The 20,184-nt window shown below is 39.1% G+C and overlaps 1 protein-coding gene across 4 annotated transcripts in view; it reads right to left on the bottom strand.

Annotated features, from left to right (window-relative positions):
* The window catches only part of larp1b (La ribonucleoprotein 1B), a 124,722-nt gene extending 109,397 nt beyond the window's left edge, over positions 1-15,325 (bottom strand). The window contains exon 1 of one of the 4 annotated variants that reach the window (XM_028801661.2): positions 13,809-15,325. In XM_028801661.2, coding sequence (XP_028657494.2) covers positions 13,809-14,112 — 304 coding nt within the window. In that variant the 5' untranslated portion in view covers positions 14,113-15,325. The remainder of the gene's footprint in view (positions 1-13,808) is intronic. The other 3 variants (XM_028801659.2, XM_028801660.2, XM_028801662.2) reach the window with 3 other exon arrangements.
* Between the last annotated feature and the right edge of the window lie 4,859 nt (positions 15,326-20,184).

Raw genomic sequence — 20,184 nt, 5'->3', positions numbered from 1 at the left:
GTGAAGTCCATCTCACAGAAGTACCAAAGGATTCCCTATTTTTTTTTTTTTACTTCCCCATCATGTAGCAGGTTTATTGGGGATTACCATGGTATGCCTGGGATTACTATACAACAGTGTCCTGCAAAGTACATCTGTGAAGGGGCTGGTAGCCATACATCATCAAGCAACTGGCAATATTAAGAGACTGACTGGAGCGCTAATTTGTTCCATGGAGCAGTCTTTGTTTTTGCGGAATAAGGATGGCAAAATAGCTTGACCAACGCATGTACCCAAAGTGAAAAAAATAACTATTTAGGAGAGATTTCAGCTATAATTATTTGTACAGCTGTTTTGAATCTCTCTAATATGCAAAGAGGAAAAACATTTGTCCATAGTTTTCAGTATGTTACTTGCTACCAAAGTCCTTAAAAGCTATGGGCAATACAGTTGGGGTGGTGTGGTGTGTGTGTGTATGTGTACACACACATTTCTATGCAGCCAAAACATTGTGACTCTGAGTTTTATTTCAACTTAGCAATAACAATTAGCTTTATTCTTTAAGTAGATGCATTCTGAAGCAGCCCTTCGCTAATCTTTTTTTTTTTTTTTACTTTCAGTTGTATATTTCAAGTGGTATAGTAATTGATAAACAGCAATCCTGCCTGACCTTTGTGGTGCCCTGAAGGAAGGACAGGCATCTTGGCTGGGATAAGAGAAAGGTTTAATACCTGTCCAGGAGGCCATAATGGAAGGACTGGAAGAATGGGCTTACCAGGAGCAGGTCATTCCCCTACATGGCAGGAGGAAGTGTTTCTCAGGGCTAAATCCAATAAGGACACTCGCAGGGTTGCATGGAAAATGGAGTCCGGAAACACAATCCGGCCTGGGTCTTTGGAGACCACCAGAGGGCGCTGCAGGGAAAGGACTGCCCTGGTTTCCGCACAGACTGGAAGCGTTCCAGTCAAGAAGATACAAGACTAACATGCTTAACAAGTTTACTAGGCAGCAATTTAAAATTCTTCTTTATCTATTCTTTTTCTAATTGAAAATACAAGCTGCTGTACTTAAAACACGCTTGCTTTCCATCCAAACTCAGACAAGCAGTTTTCATCTTAATTAAAAGACAAAATAAAAAGTCTGAATTAATTAAGCGGTTCCTGCCATTTGTCTAATTGCACAGGACAGCTCCTCTGGCTCCCTTTTCTCAGTTTATTACACTTTAACGTAAAAACTAATATTCCAGTCTTCTTCCTCTCTCCCTGGTAAAGTCTGCTTTATTGCTCTCTGATTACAGGAAGCTCACAGCAAAAAGACCTGCACTCGCTCAACTACCATAATACCTTGTGTGAAGGAACACTACTACTAAATTACTGTAAAGCTTAGAAAAAGCAGATGTTGTGATTTTTTGTGAAAATGGATGGATCTACCTTGCATATTTCTGTAAAAAAAAAAATCCAATAATATTTTGAGCATAACAAAAAATGCTTATGCCATAAAATAAAACGTTTTTTTAAAAATGTTTTTCCAAAAGGCATTTTTCACTGAATCCAATACTTTGTGATAATGGTTTATGGCAGCGAAATGGAGGAGGATTTTAGTAGAGACAGTATTATCATCAATGAACTGGACAGGCTTCTAGCCAGTGAAAAAGAGCAACCTCCCTAACCAATACTAGATGCTCTGTGGTGTAGGGCACAGTGTCATTACAATTTTGTTCCACCATTGTGAGTGCATTTACCTGAGGATCTGTGCCGGCAATCGGAAAAGGGTTGCCAGTTTGAATCCCGTAAACGCCTGAAGCAACTCTACTTCGTTGGGCACTTGAGCAAGGTCCTTACCCTGCAATTGGTTCATCCTGGGTATGACATTAATCTGCATCCAGCCCTGCAAGCAGGTCCTCCAATTTACAGGAAAAAGATGGGGGGTGACGGCAGGATTTGGACTCCAGCCACCATAAAAAAAACCTCACACTGTTCCAGTGTTGTGCTGAAGTGTCACCCGCTGCACTCGGTCCCAATCCAGGTGGTTTATCATGTGGTGGGTGCGGCAACACGCTATCACCGCATGCTCCTGACCTCTCTCTCCTTTACCTACACAGACTACAAAAATCTTTAACTGTACCCTGTTTAACAGTTTACATGGCCACATAACTGGGTTTCTCTCAGAGAAATCTACATGTGTTAACCTGGTTTCTCAGAGATCAATATCCCAGTTTCTCTAACTTGAATAAGGGTTTACATGGCATTTTAGAAAAATGTTTCTGTAAGCAATTGGGTTTATTAACATACTGATTCGAAAGTGCGGCCAATTAAACTGTAGACATTTCATGTGCAAAAAGAGATGCAATCAAAGAGGAAACACAATCAACATACTTTGCTACTACCCTTTTTCTACCTATCTTATACAATAAGACAAAGGCATTTTGTGTGGAATAGAATTGTGAAAAAAACAAAATTTTAAAATAATATGGCACCAGCATTTTGGGTATTGGAAGTAATCATCAGCTTTCCTCCCAATAACCCACCCCTCACCATTCCCCCATCACTTGCTGTTACAGGTGTGGAAAAACGTCTTGTTTCACAGATTTCCCAAAATGAAAGTACACACTTTGATGTGACTGGAACCTTGCGTTGGACCCCCACTCCCCTTATTGGTTTGAAGCAATTGGGTATTCACTGCTTTAAGGGAGAAGCAGTGTCTTGTGCAGTGCGATGGCACAGGTAAGTAACTGTATGGCACATCAGAGATGCTGGTGTAAAACGGGGGACTTTGAAGTTATCCATTATTTGCTTCAGAACCATTTTGGTGCTAGTACTGAGGTTCGAGAGCTTATATCAATGCCAAAGTCAAAATTTTAAAACCGATCCAACACTAGTGTGGAAAGAACCTAGGCAAAATTATCTTAGGTGCTTATAGCTACTTTCCTCTGGGTATTGCCAAAGGCTACAATGCATAATGATAATGCCAGTCTCCAATATGATAAAACGGGGCCTGTCCCTGTTAGTTTCTCTGCACTTCATAAGCTAAATGATCAAATATTAAATAACATTGTGTTAAGAATTAGAGATTATAACAAAAGCACAGCTAGTTGATAGTTGTTAGGTTCACCATAACTTCAGAGCCTTTATGATGAGATATGTTTTCAAGAGTAACCTGCAACATACGGAGAGTTGTACTATTCCACTTTAGTAACAGTACATGAAATATGAGCACTTCATGCTTATCATGCTATTGCAAACCTATGAGACAGTGTTAAGTGCAAAAATTAAAATTCACTGCTTAAAATATAATTTTATGTATACAAGTCCACAGAAATTATCAGGAAGTGGGATATCAAACCAACTGCCATTAAATTAATGTAACAAATATGAATTACCACACTCATTTCCACTCATCTCTGAAGTTGATTAACAGGAAATACACAAAAAAGACAAAGCTGTGAAGGGTGTTCAGATCCACTCAGTAATCATTAAGTGGATCTACCTAAAAAACAAGACTAATACTAATAATAAAAGACGAAAACCTTAGAGAGAGTGAGATATGTAGAGAGATCAATAGATCTGTATTTGTCCCTAGCAGGAAATTTGGCTTTTATAGAAGCTCTTTTAGTGAATACATGCATACATACATACATACATACAGACACACTGTGTAACATTATATTATATACACATATATACACACACACTCTGATATATGCATATATACAGTGCATCCAGAAAGTATTCACAGCGCATCACTTTTTCCACATTTTGTTATGTTACAGCCTTATTCCAAAATGGATTACATTCATTTTATTCCTCAGAATTCTACACACAACACCCCATAATAACAACGTGAAAAAAGTTTACTTGAGGTTTTTGCAAATTTATTAAAAATAAAAAAACTGAGAAATCACATGTACATAAGTATTCACAGCCTTTGCTCAATACTTTCTCAATGCACCTTTGGCAGCAATTACAGCCTCAAGTCTTTTTGAATATGATGCCACAAGCTTGGCACACCTATCCTTGGCCAGTTTCGCCCATTCCCCTTTGCAGCACCTCTCAAGCTCCATCAAGTTGGATGGGAAGCGTCGGTGCACAGCCATTTTAAGATCTCTCCTGAGATGTTCAATTGGATTCAAGTCTCGGTTCTGACTGGGCCACTCAAGGACATTCACAGAGTTGTCCTGAAGGCACTCCTTTGATATCTTGGCTGTGTGCTTAGGGTCGTTGTCCTGCTGAAAGATGAACCGTCGCCCCAGTCTGAGGTCAAGAGCGCTCTGGAGCAGGTTTTCATCCAGGACGTCTCTGTACATTGCTGCAGTCATCTTTCTCTTTATCCTGACTAGTCTCCCAGTTCCTGCTGCTGAAAAACATCCCCACAGCATGATGCTGCCACCACCATGCTTCACTGTAGGGATGGTATTGTCCTGGTGATGAGCGGTGCCTGGCTTCCTCCAAATGTGACGCCTAGCATTCACACCAAAGAGTTCAATCTTTGTCTCATTAGACCAGAGAATTTTCTTTCTCATGGTCTGAGAGTCCTTCAGGTGCCTTTTGGCAAACTCCAGGTGGGCTGCCATGTGCCTTTTACTAAGGAGTGGCTTCCGTCTGGCCATTCTACCATACAGGCCTGATTGGTGGATTGCTGCAGAGATAGTTGTCCTTCTGGAAGGTTCTCCTCTCTCCACAGAGGACCTCTGGAGCTCTGACAGAGTGACCATCGGGTTCTTGGTCACCTCCCTGACTAAGGCCCTTCTCCCCCGTTCACTCAGTTTAGATGGCCGGCCAGCTCTAGGAAGAGTCCTGGTGGTTTCGAACTTCTTCCACTTACGGATGATGGAGGCCACTGTGCTCATTCGGACCTTCAAAGCAGCAGAAATTGTTCTGTAACCTTCCCCAGATTTGTGCCTCGAGATAATCCTGTCTCGGAGGTCTACAGACAATTCCTTTGACTTCATGCTTGGTTCGTGCTCTGAAATGAACGGTCAACTGTGGGACCTTATATAGACTGGTGTGTGCCTTTCCAAATCATGTCCAATCAACTGAATTTACCACAGGTGGACTCCAATTAAGCTACAGAAACATCTCAAGGATGATCAGGGGAAACAGGATCCACCTGAGCTCAATTTTGAGCTTCATGGCAAAGGCTGTGAATACTTATGTACATGTGCTTTCTCAATTTTTTTATTTTTAATAAATTTGCAAAAACCTCAAGTAAACTTTTTTCACGTTGTCATTATGGGGTGTTGTTTGTAGAATTCTGAGGGAAAAAAATGAATTTAATCCATTTTGGAATAAGGCTGTAACATAACAAAATGTGGAAAAAGTGATGTGCTGTGAATACTTTCCAGATGCACTGTATATTATATAATATATATATATATATATATATATATATATATATACACATATACACAGATAGATCGATAGATGGACAGGCAGATACACACACACTATGGTCTGAACACACACAAGAATAGCTAAAAAGGAAGAAAATTGAAAAATTTTACAGTGAAGCATCATGCAGGCGTATTGCCTTTGGTTTAACACTAGAATTACCAGAGCCTACGAAAAAACTTGTAGATCCGGCCCACCTTAAATCCCATCACACCTCTCCGTTAGCGTCTTTTGTCTTCTAAATGTGCCGATAAAGACAAGCAGCAAGCAGCCTGCTATTCCATTCCCCCACCACTGCAGAACGTGCACAAAGTTCTCCCAGCTCATGCCTCGATTATCTGGGAGTGAAGTGCTGGCGTTTTAGAGTGGAAATAATAGATCGTTATTTGGAACAAATGCATTTCATGTGTGTTCCGTTACTACAATAATCTGTGTAAACACACTGTTAAAACAGAAACGTTTTCCATATTTTAGTAGTAAATGACCGAAACGTTGGCATAAGCTATATAATGTGTGAAGCCTGAAATCCAAAGATCAAATAAACACTTTCACAAAAGGTTCAAGGACGATACAACAGCTTCTGTGGCATAGCCGTAAGATTTGCTGACTTGTAATAAGGAGACCCCAGTTCGATCCCGACTGACTCCTATATTTGCCGTTTTCAGTAGTGAGCTGCTCTTATTGTTAATATTATACAATAAACACATACATTTGGTTTGCATCTGTAACAGATGGCGTACATTTATAGTACTTGTAAAAGTTACCTTTTTTTCCCCACTTTTATTCTCTCAGTCATGATCGCGATACATACTACCGCCCTAGGGATCTGACGCTGTTAGTTTTTATTTGAAACTGGGAATAACTGTAGATGTCAGTGGTGTTTTGAGGCAATGGAACTGGACATTCTCTGATCTGGAGGGATAAAAGCTGACACACAAACACTGGTGAATCTGCCTTCTTTGTATCTCACCGTCACATGATTTTTTTAAATTCAGTTTTATTGAGTGTTCCTGCTCACGCTGAATTAGTATGAACCTTATGGTCTATGAAAAACAGAGGCATAGATATATATGATATTTGGAATTATTCATTTTATGACCTGTATAGTACATTTTGGAAGACATTGTGGCATGGATGCAACATTATTTATATTCATTCGCATAACATTTTGCGTTTTTTTTTTTTTTTCTAGATCTTGCCAGTCTCCATGTTGCTTTATGGTGTTGTTTCTTTTGTACTCCAGGACATGCAGTGGAAAGAACAGTACAGAGAGGTCAGTTCAACGCTATATGCAGTCATCAGATTCAAATGTTAACAGTTCACACACACGCAAGGACCGTCCTTTCTAAATTTACAACATGTGTACCTGTTGCAATGTACACACTCTTTACTACAAGTCAGCAAATCTTACCGCTACGCCACGGAAGCTGTTGTATCATCCTTGAACCTTTTGTAAAAGTGTTTATTTGATCTTTGGACTTCAGGCTTCACACATATAGTTTATGCCAACATTTTGTCATTTACTACTAAAATATGAAAAACGTTTATGTTTTAACAATGTGTTTACACAGATTATTGTAGAAACTAAACACACATGAAATGTATTTGTTCCAAATAACGATCTATTATTTCCACTCTAAAACTCCAGCACGTTCTGCGGAGGTGGGGGGGATGGAATAGCAGGCTGCTTGTCTTGGTGGAAGGATGGAGTAGCAGGCTGCTTGTCTTTATCGGCACATTTACAGGACAAAAGACGCTGATGGAGAGGTGTGAACGGATTTAAGGTAAGTTTTTTTGTTGGCTCTGGTAATTCTAGTGTTAAAGGAGCGCCATTGCCATTCCTTGACATACTTCTGCTGAATAATTCGCTGGCTGAAAGTACTCATTATTAGTGAGTCAGTGAGAGAATGTGCAGCATTGTTCATAATGGCACTCAGTTTTGTTTTAATTCTTTCCTTTGCTACTACCTTCAGGGGGTCCAGAGTGTGTTCCATAATTGAGCCTACTCTTTTAAACTAACTTGATTTAGTAGGCCTCTCTTAAAAGCACTATTACCAGCCCAGTACACCACAGTGTAGATAAATTAAATTGGATTGCACTGTATAAATACAATGTAATGTAAAAAAACTTGTTATGGTTTCAAAAGAGGATTACAATTAGGAAGGTACATATATTTACATAATCTAAAAAGAATACCTATTAAATTATTGTTAAGATCAGTTCCAAAGTTAAGTTGCCAGCAATTTATGAACTGAAATAAACAACTATACTTTAGAATTTTATAGACCTATCTGAACCCAAGGGCAATAGTGATAAGTTTGTGGACTCCTTTACCAAGAAAGTAATTGATGTGGGGGCAGAGCTTTATTAATCATTAAGCTGCCAAGTAGCAACAGGGCTAAAAAACCGATTAGTAAAAGCTGCAATAAGTGAAACATTTAAAATGCCAAAGTTTGTATTAAGATTAGAACTCTCATCTCCACTTTATTTAATATGTGCCTTTCACAATGCTGTTGGCCATATTAAACGGTAAAGGGAAACATGAGTGTTATAGGTTTGATCCTGGTTGAAAGACCAAAAAAAAAAAAAAATAAATAAATAAAAATAAAAAAAAACATAGTGGCTCACATGGAGGAATCATATATACTAATCATCTGCATTTGACCAGGCATTTCATTTAATATTCTGTGCAGTCCACTTTAAAGTTGTGGTTGCAGCAGCAGGCAAGCTATACCAGCAAAAATAATAATAATGATTTTATAATTTATTACTAGAATACATGTCACAAGGGTGTTATCTTGGAACTGTCCTTTAGAGAAAACGAGTTTCAATTGAATATGCTTAAAACACTTTTCGTGTTCAGGTATTAATCCAGTTTTGTTTTTGGTTTTTTTAATTAAAATCAGATGTATCATACATTGATCATCTGTTCGATCACTCAAAGTATATTAATGAGAAGAGTGGCAGTGGTTATAAGACTCAAGACTGAGGAAACTTGTCTCGTATGCTGTTGTGACAAATCAGAGGCAATGATGGGAATGCTAGTGTGTCATTTTGTTTATTATTTTTCATGGTACAGTAGCCACAGATTGCTATAGAAAAAAAGGCTCAAAGCAAACAACAAGCTGAATCCAGCATGGAAAGGTTCAGCACCACCAAAAAGTTGTCACCAACACACCCAAAATTTAGATCTATGAAATCCTGAAGAAAATATCATCTTGGTTTTTAATGAAATACAACAAATTAGAAGAACATCATCTCCACCTGATGTGACTGCTGCCTAGCTTGTTTGGTTTGAGAGAAATTATTTGTCAACAAATTATCTTAAATTAAACCCTAAAATACGTTGCTTATGTTGCCTATGCTTTGGGAATGCTACGTTTTCACACGTGAAACAAACTGCCCTAATGTGGATATACTTGACTGACTCACCACTGTAATCACCAACATGGAATAAACATCCAAGACTAATTTATGACGTACTGATCGTGCAGAGAATCTAAAGCAAAAGTATGAAAATGATCACAGAAGTCTAAGGTTAATGTTAAAAATGCAGATATATGAAAACTAGTACTAAACTATATTCAAGTGTCTGGAGACTAAGCACAGCTGGCTCAATAATCACCTCACATTGCCCAAATCCTGCCTTAAAAATAAAACAACACAAAATCTGTAACAGAGTTAACGGAGGAGATGTGCAGGGGTGAGCTCTTGACAAACCATCAGCCACCTTTAAACATCCAGATGTTAGAAGCGGAAAGTGAAAATATGCATGAGGCATGTGTTATGAGTCAAGTCTATATAGACAGACAGATCAAGATCATATTAATAATAATAATAACAACAACACACACAAGTTCAAGATCTGAACGAATTTTGTTTCTGATGTTTGCAACCCAAATTTGTAAGCTACTTTGAATATGCACTTAAAAATCTATAAAACGCATAATGTTTTATTACCCATTTTACGGAAAATATTTCAAAAATAGTAAAATATTCTAGTGAAGTAAATTTTACGGTACTTTAAAAAACAAAGCACAAATAATTTAAATTAAACTTTGCAAGAAGGATATGTAAGGAAAACCAGCTTTATGCTTAAAAAAATTTTGCAGTTTGTGATAATGATAAAGTGCCTCACGGATTTAGAAAAAGTGTAAGGATGGCATGAAAATCCACTTCTAACTGACAAGTCTAAGATATATGTTGTTTCTGCTGAGTAATTACTCAAGAGTGTTGATTAGCCCTCCTAGCATCTATATTCCCTGAGATGGCAATGCTGCAATGCATAAATGGGATGCTGGGAATTATATGCAGCAGGTTCTACGACTCAGCTAAAAAGCCAATTTAGCCACTTACCTGCGTGAAAGTAGAAAATGATTAAAAATGGTGACAAAGTACATTCTGTGAAGCACTACATGCCTCAGCATTAGTTATAACTGCTACTTAAGTTAAAAATGGAAGCTTGTATATGAAAGACAATTGAAATTAAACTGAATTCAACAGCCCCTATGTAGTTGTGTATGAATATAAACAGGTCCTGTATGATTAGCAATTTATAAACATACTACCAGGGAACATAAGTTTTGTTCGATAGTAAAAAGGTGTGTAGGAGGGTAGTATACAATTCCCTTATTTTATTTTATTTTTTTAAATAAAAAAAAAAAAAACTAAGCCCCCTGCTCATTTTGCTTGCTCTACCCCTGGGGGTGGGTGCTAGGAACCTGTTATCTCACGGCTCAGTAGCTCAAAGGGCGTCAGGGTGCCCCTCCATTAGAGAAAGCTATTTTATTTAAAGAAAAGGTATACTGTATAGAACAGTATGTGTGGCGCAGGAGGATGACTGTTTGGTCTTTAGTTATTATAGAGAGAAAATCAGTTACTTGAGTATTTCACTACAACTGTCTATTTTAAATACCAATGAATAATAAAACATAGTAAAAAGTAAACCTAAAAAAGTAAAATGTAATAAAAATATACGATATGAACGCCTCGTCACAAACAATATTATGAATTACTTTATCTTCTAAATTACATTCTATACACATTGCTTTTTTGCATTTCTGTTCGCATATTGTTCGGGATATTTTTCTCTTTTTCGTTTATTGGACGGTTCTCTTAGTTTTTGATCTTTATTATATGCAGCTCTTTTTTGTTCATTTTCTTTTTTTCGATGTTCATTATCAACTCTTGTCACTGTTTTTCTATCATGACCTAAAATTTGACATTCTTGAATAGATAATTTGCTTTTCTGCCTTGCCATTATAACCAACTGCGTTGAAAAGCGAGTTAGAACTGAGTGTGTCATGGGGTGGGACAGACAGAGGATGTGCGCAGCAAGAGTAATGATTGAGCGAGCTGTGTAGAGGGGAGTGGTCAAGGCTGATTAACCTGGTCATGACGAAAAACTTTTTTTTAATACAAAAGAGAAAAAAAGTCAAATTTTTGCTCTTACCTTGATACTTGTAATACTTAAAATTCAAAACCAGTGCCATTCATCTTTTGATTTATCAATATTTTAAACTTATGTTGTTTTCTAGTAAACATTTATTAATTCGAAGGCTTGCCATCTTCATTATCATGAAATTTCTGAAGAACTAAAAAGAACTAAACATGTCATGCTATCCACTGTTTGATCATCTTCCTCACCCATCAGTCTTTCTGAACAGATCTGGCAGTGAATGCCACACAAGTAAGAAAAATTAAGATGTCAATGATTTTCTGTATTAGAGGACTGACAATATGAATATTGGATGAGTTAAATAGCCCTTTGTGTGGGCTGGCATATTTATCAAGACTGGCTAGACACAAGCAACACTGCTTGTATTTGCTTATGCACTAGCAATTTGAACATACCAGGTTTCCCTATCAAAATATATTCCATAAAAATGTGTGTGGCCTGGATAGTACAGGAAACAAACTTTCCAACCAGGTTACACAAGGCTCAAGGAATTTCCAATTGCAGAAATCCATACAAGATATTCTGAATATCTTTTTATGTGCTGGGCCAGTTTTTCTGTTTTTTTTTTTTTTTTAACTTGGGATACCAGCAAGCGTCTAAATTTCAGTATCATAACTTAGATTCCTTCAGTACACATCAATACAAGCATTAAAAGTCATATACCCCAAGTATATAAACAAGATATCAATAGCACCAACTAAATAATTAAAATCCATTTCAAATACTCATAATCACCTTTGGTAGTGAGTAACGCATAGAACTTTGACACAGTGAATTGATATGAATATCGTACTTTTAATTATTTCTGCTTACTGTTTAAGTAATATAAACATTTATATTCATTTAGTATTTTTATTTATCAATAAGAGCAAGCACATCACTAAACCTTTTGATTTGTTCCTTGATATCTGACTGTGCACAAGTAAGATATCTGGGGTAAATGTGACTTATGGTGGTGACTAAATGTTAAAATTAAATTTCTTTAGTATTAAAAGAACCTTATATGAAAAATATGATTTTCAATTATCCACATTTTCTAATAGAATATTTGCTTTATTAATACTTCAGCTTATTAAGATTAAATTAGGTTTTACTTGCAAGCAATGTTTTGAATAGCTGGGGTGTCATAATGAATAATATTCTGAACTATCAGGTCTGGAAAATGTGAATTTCCCCTTGGGGATTAATAAAGTTATCTATCTATATCTGTAAACTTTCACACTTGTATTAATACAACACTGAAAAAATGTATATACACATTTAGATATGTTTCTGTTTAACTACTTTATTTTAATGATATTTGTAAGTGGAATTAACTGAATATTGTGAAGGAACATGTGTTAGAATTTCAGCGCTATTCCTAATGAAACTTGTAAACACCCAAGTACTTTAAAGTATATGATATCTCTGCTTGCTTATATTCACACTAGCCCTATTTATTTTGTTAAATGCTGGAGTAAAGGGAATCAGGAGGAAGTGTATAGGTGAGAAGCAGATGATTGCCATCAGCAAAAATGGAAATATGGCTTGATAAAAACTACTGAAAATACAGCTTAGTAGTAAGATCCTTGTAAAGTACAATAAAAACCAGGTGAAAGAAATGTCAACTTAGGTATCTTTATGTGCCTGTAACAAAAACAAACTTTTTAATCTTAGACAATTAAAGTTGACAGTCTCGATCAATATCACAAAAACAGATGAAAGTGAAATGCATGCTGAAAAAATGTTAAATTTCTGCTGTTAATCATGAAGGCCATATACCTGTAGTTAGCAGGTGGGCAGGGAAAACAATCCCTGTCTTAACCTCTGACGGAGATACAGTCCGATAGCTAATTGGCTGAATTTAAAAAACAAAATCGTAAAGGGCTTAAATGCCACTTCCAACCCTACTCTCACTTAACAGGCCAGCTTCTTGATATATTGTCTCTGTAAGCCATGTTTGGAGCATCTGTACAAAGTGCACTGTAAATGGTATTGAGTGAAATTTGTTAAATAAAACAACGAATGACTTTCAAGTTAAAATATTATTATTATAAAAATCTCTTTACGGGATACGACATTAAAAGTACATTCATGTTATGGCGTTTCTTTTTGCCTGGCTGTCGGTGTTGCCCACATTGTGAAGCTGCAGAGGTCAGCACTACTCGAGCAAGCCTGCAACCTGATCGGTGGGGGTGGACTGAATGTGTAGCAGTCAGCAGATCTGCCTCGTCCGATCAACTAATTCACGATGACAATACAAATTTCAGTAACAATGCCTCCTACAATGGCCAAGTGACACAGGAAACACACTGAAAAAGTTAACAATTGTTAAGTGACTTAACAAAAAAAAAATAATCAAGAATACGGAGTTTGGAGAACCAACGACAAATGTATGTTTAAAAATAAAAAAACAAAACAAAAAAAAAACGTTTTAACCAAAACAGACGTTACAACCAAGTAACCTAACAGTTCTCTGGGGCGGTCCTTTCGTCTCCAAACCAAAGCGAACATTGGACACTCCCTCGCCCCGCCTTCATACTCCGCCCCCTTGCTTTAGGTCCTAATCTGGCTTTAATGCTTATTGTAAGGCAAGGCGTTGCTAAAAATAGAGTTAATCCCTACAAAGTTTAATTTTTAAACTACCCACAACTAAACTTCACGTCTGAAGTCCGATCAACAAAAAAAGAATCAAAACAAAAAAAAATTCTAAAACCAAGTATTTAAAAAGACTAAAAAGACATCGGTGTCCTGTCCCAAGAGGAAAACCACGCCCCTCCGCTCTGATTTGCCTAAGCATATAGCCATGTATGTAAATATCGGTGATGAATGACACCTACACATATGGTCACGACTTCACCTTGGAGCTTGTCAAGTGTTTGAATAAACTTTACGAATAGAAAATGTGCACAAAAACAAACAAAAATCTGAGCGTTGTCACAATCCTAGACAAAAAAAGACAGTAGCCAAAGATTGCTCTAATCAAATTAACGAAGCCCACCAACCTGAATCCTGGGCGTTGTCATGGATGGTACTGTTCACCGGAGAAGTGTTCTTTTTAGTCCATGGGTTCACTTTGGGCGGTGGAGCCTCTATAACCTTTATCTTGGGCGAATCTGCTGGCGCACGCTGGTTGTTTTCCTTGTTACTATTGTCCAGTCCCTCGTGGAAGATTTCGATTCGAGTTTCGGGCACATCCAGTGGCTTCGGTGCCCCAGAGGTCAGTCGTGTTTGTGGACTGACTGTGCTAGATTGCTCTACTCCGTCTCCCGCAGTAACTTCCGCGGTGGACAAGACGTCCGTGGACATGGCTTGCAAGAAAATTGAAACACGCAGACCGGTGTATTATTGTTGCTGATGACGGTGGGTGGGATAAAACAAGACAATGAAGCGGAAACAACCAGTGGACGTTGGACAGCCTTAATTCTCTCGCGTGGGGATTTAGAAACAGGCAAGTTAAAAGAACTGCCTAGTCACTCACTCCCCAAGGACGAAGGCTTTTCACGAAAAAGCAAACATATCGCACAGGGGGGTGTGATCGATCGCCGCCTGGCCACAAACAACTGCTGCCCCTAGCGAAAGAGGAGTCGAGTGGGAAAGAGTCGCAGGAAGCATGTGTTTGCGAAACTGACGTGGCCTTGGTGCCCAGCGGAGCCGAACCAGTGGCTGCTAACTTCTAATGGGCGCAGATGCGGTTTGGCAGGAGCCTCGCTCTCCTTTTCTCACGGTGCTGCAGTGGCGCCATCCACCTACTCGCCAAGCTCGTGAGGGTAGTCGCCTTTTTTGCGTGGCCAATCGTCCGTGTAAACTCAATCTTCAGGTCGTCAAATCCTCCTTTTTAATAGTTATTGCAACCACGACGCGAGATTTTTTTTCCCTGTTGTGGGTTAAGGTGTAAGAAAAAGTACTGCCAATGTTGAAAAATAAAATCCAAGTACGGTTTAAATCCTCGTCCCGAACCACCACGTCCTCTTGCGCATCTGCATCCGTCAGATGAGTGCCATGCGCCGCCACCGTCAGGGGCAGCGAGCAAGCGTCGAGCGTCTCTGTCCCTCGACTAATAAGGTAATCACAATAATAAAAACTACAGTCAGCAAGCTCCGACCTCTCGGTACATCACCTCTTCCTGGTTACGCTGTGCAACTGCAACACATGTGCCCTGTCAGATTGTCACTACTGAACATCAACACGAGAGCAGTACTGTACGAAGACTGTTTAAAAGTAGTTAGAGCTATCTTGACATGCAGAATAAACTCTCCCGACGACGTACAATATGGAAGACTGCCGTCCAAATTGGAAAGATCACCAAGTCGCCTTAACGGTGCCAGCGGCCGCGCAGCTCGTAGCAGTGCCTGCTGAGTGGCGATACAGTATGCAGTTGCGCCCACCATAAAGAAAACAACTCAGCTATCTCTTCTTCCGTCGTAAATTTCTTGCCATTCGTCTTCCGCTGGACTGCACATGCTTCACGCCTACCAACACCTATAAGAAAAGAAGCAAAAGTCGGTCCGCGCATGCGCTAAACTAACAGTCCGCTACCCCTGACCTTCCGCCTGCTATCATGTGCGCATGCTTGAAAGGCACTGCTGACGATACTCAAGAGAACAGATGCCTCATGGGAGTGGGCCGCCACTCGTGAAATACGGCACTCCTGCAGTCGTGGTAGAGCCGAAATGGTGGTTAGATGTCGTAACATAGTGATTAACAACAACATGTAAATAAGTGAGGCTCAAAGTGCTTTACAACAAGCAATAGCAATAGATCTATCAAAGATTTCAAAAAGAAAAATGTGATAAACTGATGAGTTACTATTTCTAAAACGTTATTCCGAGGGATTATTGCAATAATGTTTGTCGTTCATTTAATACTTATTTTGACATAATTCCTTTAATAAAACATTAAGATACCAAGATGTAGTAGTACACAAATAATAGTACCTAAGATGTTCTAGTTTTAAAGTTTTAAATTGAGTTCAGTCAATATCTAGACAGCACAAAAAGATTTGCTTTGTTACCTTATAGCACTCAAACCTCAGTTCTCCTGGCACCCTATCATTATGTGCAGTGTACTCTGACATGAATGAATGAGACTAGTAGATAACACAGGAGACGGTAAGCTTTACTGACTACATTTTCCTATATAGTTTGTTGCCTACGTTTTGTTATATTTTTTCTGTGTTTCATTTTTATTTCAATGATGAATTGTACTAGTCTCACTTTTTTCTTTAGTTATCTGTCATGATGGATGGATGAAAACAGGTCTTTTCGATCGCCTGTTCGTTTCTTAATAATACAACTTTAAATAATCCATTTTAGCAATCGATTATAAACAGTAAAAAGAAAATAACATGTTAAAATTATTATATAAGGGCAGGGGGATATTAACTATACAATACATGATATTTTTTTATGATTCTGCATTTTGGGGAGTTTAAATTATGGGTATACGGCACAGTATAGGAATCAGGTGGAGAATATTGTTTCTTGCTGCAGAAGAATCGTCTACAACTTAACATCAATAAAACCAAGAAACTGGTTGCTGGCTTTTGCCACTCCAAAGTTCCTCTACACCTCGTCACTATTCTGGGAGTGAATGTGGAGGTACTTCACTGCTTCAGATACTTAAGTGGCCATATTAATGACAGGCTGGACTGGTCTTATAACACAGGGGAAATATATAATAAAAGGGCAGAGCGCACTGTGCTTTCTTAAAAGACTGTGTGCCTTTAATGTGGTTAATAATATCCTTTATATATTCTACAACACTGTAATGGCCAGTGTGATTTTCTGTGCTGTGGCAAGCTGGGCTGTTAACATCACTTCAAGAGAGGCCCATGAATTAACAAGCTAATTAAAATGATGGGCTCAGTAATAGGAGCCCCTGTAAGTAATAGCACATAATAGGATGAAAACAAAACTGAGTGCTATTATGAACAGTGCTGCACATTCTCTCTCCGATACCCGAACACTGAGTACTTTCATTGAATGAATTATTCAGCAGAAGTGTGTCAAGAAATGCTGCTGGGGCTCCTTTATATTGATGGCAACATGACTGCATAATACCTGTGACTGGGACTGCCAAATCAGACCTTTTTCTTCTTTTTAGTCATCTGGTATGTGTGTTTGTATGTATGTATACAGTGGTGTGAAAAACTATTTGCCCCCTTCCTGATTTCTTATTCTTTTGCATGTTTGTCACACACAATGTTTCTGATCATCAAACACATTTAACCATTAGTCAAATATAACACAAGTAAACACAAAATGCAGTTTGTAAATGGTGGTTTTTATTATTTAGGGAGAAAAAAAAATCCAAACCTACATGGCCCTGTGTGAAAAAGTAATTGCCCCCTGAACCTAATAACTGGTTGGGCCACCCTTAGCAGCAATAACTGCAATCAAGCGTTTGCGATAACTTGCAATGAGTCTTTTACAGTGCTCTGGAGGAATTTTGGCCCACTCATCTTTGCAAAATTGTTGTAATTCAGCTTTATTTGAGGGTTTTCTAGCATGAACCGCCTTTTTAAGGTCATGCCATAGCATCTCAATTGGATTCAGGTCAGGACTTTGACTAGGCCACTCCAAAGTCTTCATTTTGTTTTTCTTCAGCCATTCAGAGGTGGATTTGCTGGTGTGTTTTGGGTCATTGTCCTGTTGCAGCACCCAAGATCGCTTCAGCTTGAGTTGACGAACAGATGGCCGGACATTCTCCTTCAGGATTTTTTGGTAGACAGTAGAATTCATGGTTCCATCTATCACAGCAAGCCTTCCAGGTCCTGAAGCAGCAAAACACCCCCAGACCATCACACTACCACCACCATATTTTACTGTTGGTATGATGTTCTTTTTCTGAAATGCTGTGTTCCTTTTACGCCTATTGTAACGGGACATTTGCCTTCCAAAAAGTTCAACTTTTGACTCATCAGTCCACAAGGTATTTTCCCAAAAGTCCTGGCAATCATTGAGATGTTTCTTAGCAAAATTGAGACGAGCCCTAATGTTCTTTTTGCTTAACAGTGGTTTGCGTCTTGGAAATCTGCCATGCAGGCCGTTTTTGCCCAGTCTCTTTCTTATGGTGGAGTCGTGAACACTGACCTTAATTGAGGCAAGTGAGGCCTGCAGTTCTTTAGACGTTGTCCTGGGGTCTTTTGTGACCTCTCGGATGAGTCGTCTCTGCGCTCTTGGGGTAATTTTGGTCGGCCGGCCACTCCTGGGAAGGTTCACCACTGTTCCATGTTTTTGCCATTTGTGGATAATGGCTCTCACTGTGGTTCGCTGGAGTCCCAAAGCTTTAGAAATGGCTTTATAACCTTTACCAGACTGATAGAGCTCAGCTACTTCTGTTCTCATTTGTTCCTGAATTTCTTTGGATCTTGGCATGATGTCTAGTTTTTGAGATGCTTTTGGTCTACTTCTCTGTGTCAGGCAGCTCCTATTTAAGTGATTTCTTGATTGAAACAGGTGTGGCAGTAATCAGGCCTGGGGGTGGCTACAGAAATTGAACTCAGGTGTGATACACCACAGTTAGGTTATTTTTTAACAAGGGAGCAATTACTTTTTCACACAGGGCCATGTAGGTTTGGATTTTTATTCTCCCTAAATAATAAAAACCATCATTTAAAAACTGCATTTTGTGTTTACTTGTGTTATATTTGACTAATGGTTAAATGTGTTTGATGATCAGAAACATTTTGTGTGACAAACATGCAAAAGAATAAGAAATCAGGAAGGGGGCAAATAGTTTTTCACACCACTGTATATATATATATATATATATATACATATAAATAATGTATTTATTTAAGGAACATCAGATCTAAATGGGGAAAAAAAATCATGGTGGATATCTATACTGATATGGACTGGGTAATGTGTTAGGAATGAAGGGATGCCACATTGTTTGATGAAAATGAAAATTATCAACCTACAGAGGGCTAAATTCAAAGACACCCTGAAAATCAAAGTGAAAAAGTGATGCGGCGGGCTTGTCCGTTTTGCTGAAATTTCATTGCAGCAACTCAAAATCATACTCATTAGTTTGTATAGCCCCCACGTGCTTGTATGCATGCCTGACAATGTCGGGGCATGCTCCTAATGAGACGATGGATGGTGTCCTGGGGGATCTTTTTCCAGATCTGGACCAGGGCATCACTGAGCTCCTGGACATTCTGAGATACAACCTGGCAGCGTTAGATGGACCGAAACATAATGTCCCAGAGTTGATTTAGGTGAGGCGAGCGTGGGGGCCAGTCAATGGTATCAATTCCTTCATCCTCCAGGAACTGCCTGCATACTCTCACCACATTAGGCCGGGCATTGTTGTGCACCAGGAGGAACCCAGGACCCACTGCACCAGTATAGGGTCTGACAATAGGTCCAGGGATTTCATCCCGATACGTAATGGCAGTCAAGGTGCCGTTGTCTAGAGGTCTGTGTATCCATCCAAGGATATGCCTCCCCAGACCATCACTGACCCACCACCAAACCGGCCATGCTGAATGATGTTACAGGCAACATAACGTTCTCCACGACTTCTCTAGACCCTTTTACGTCTGTCACATGTGCTCAGAGTGAACCTACTCTCATCTGTGAAGAGCACATGGCGCCAGTGGTGGACCTGCCAATTCTGGTATTCTATGGCAATTGCCATTTGAGCTCTACAATAAAAGGTGGATGCTTTTGCTAAGATTGTAAGAAGTGTTTTTTGAATGTTGATTGATGAAAAGTCCCCATCTTTTATTTTATGAGTGATGTATGAGAGACTTATTTTTTACTTTTTAGTACACTTTTTAACTTAATATAAGCGTGTTTTTTAAAAAGTATATATATATATATATATATATATATATATATATATATATATATATGGAAGAGAAGGTCTGTGATATGGTTTGCATCTTTGCAGTTGGAGATCCACAAAGGGAGAAAAAACGAATCATCCATCCATCCATTTTCTAACCCGCTGAATCCGAACACAGGGTCACGGGGGTCTGCTGGAGCCAATCCCAGCCAACACAGGGCACAAGGCAGGAAACAATCCTGGGCAGGGTGCCAACCCACCGCAGGACACACACAAACACACACACACACCAAGCACACACTAGGGCCAATTTAGAATCGCCAATCCACCTAACCTGCATGTCTTTGGACTGTGGGAGGAAACCGGAGCACCCGGAGGAAACCCACGCAGACACGGGGAGAACATGCAAACTCCACGCAGGGAGGACCCGGGAAGCGAACCCAGGTCCCCAGATCACCCAACTGCGAGGCAGCAGCGCTACCCACTGCGCCACCGTGCCGCCCAAAAACGAATCATGTATCATAAAATAGTTTTATTCCTGAGCTTTCAACCCCTATCAGGGGTCTTCATCAGAGGATAATG

This window comes from Erpetoichthys calabaricus, chromosome 5, assembly GCF_900747795.2.
Source record: "Erpetoichthys calabaricus chromosome 5, fErpCal1.3, whole genome shotgun sequence".
Classification (NCBI taxonomy): domain Eukaryota; kingdom Metazoa; phylum Chordata; class Cladistia; order Polypteriformes; family Polypteridae; genus Erpetoichthys; species Erpetoichthys calabaricus.
Note: the sequence above shows the minus strand (reverse complement) of the source record. Positions and strands in the feature narration are given on the sequence as shown.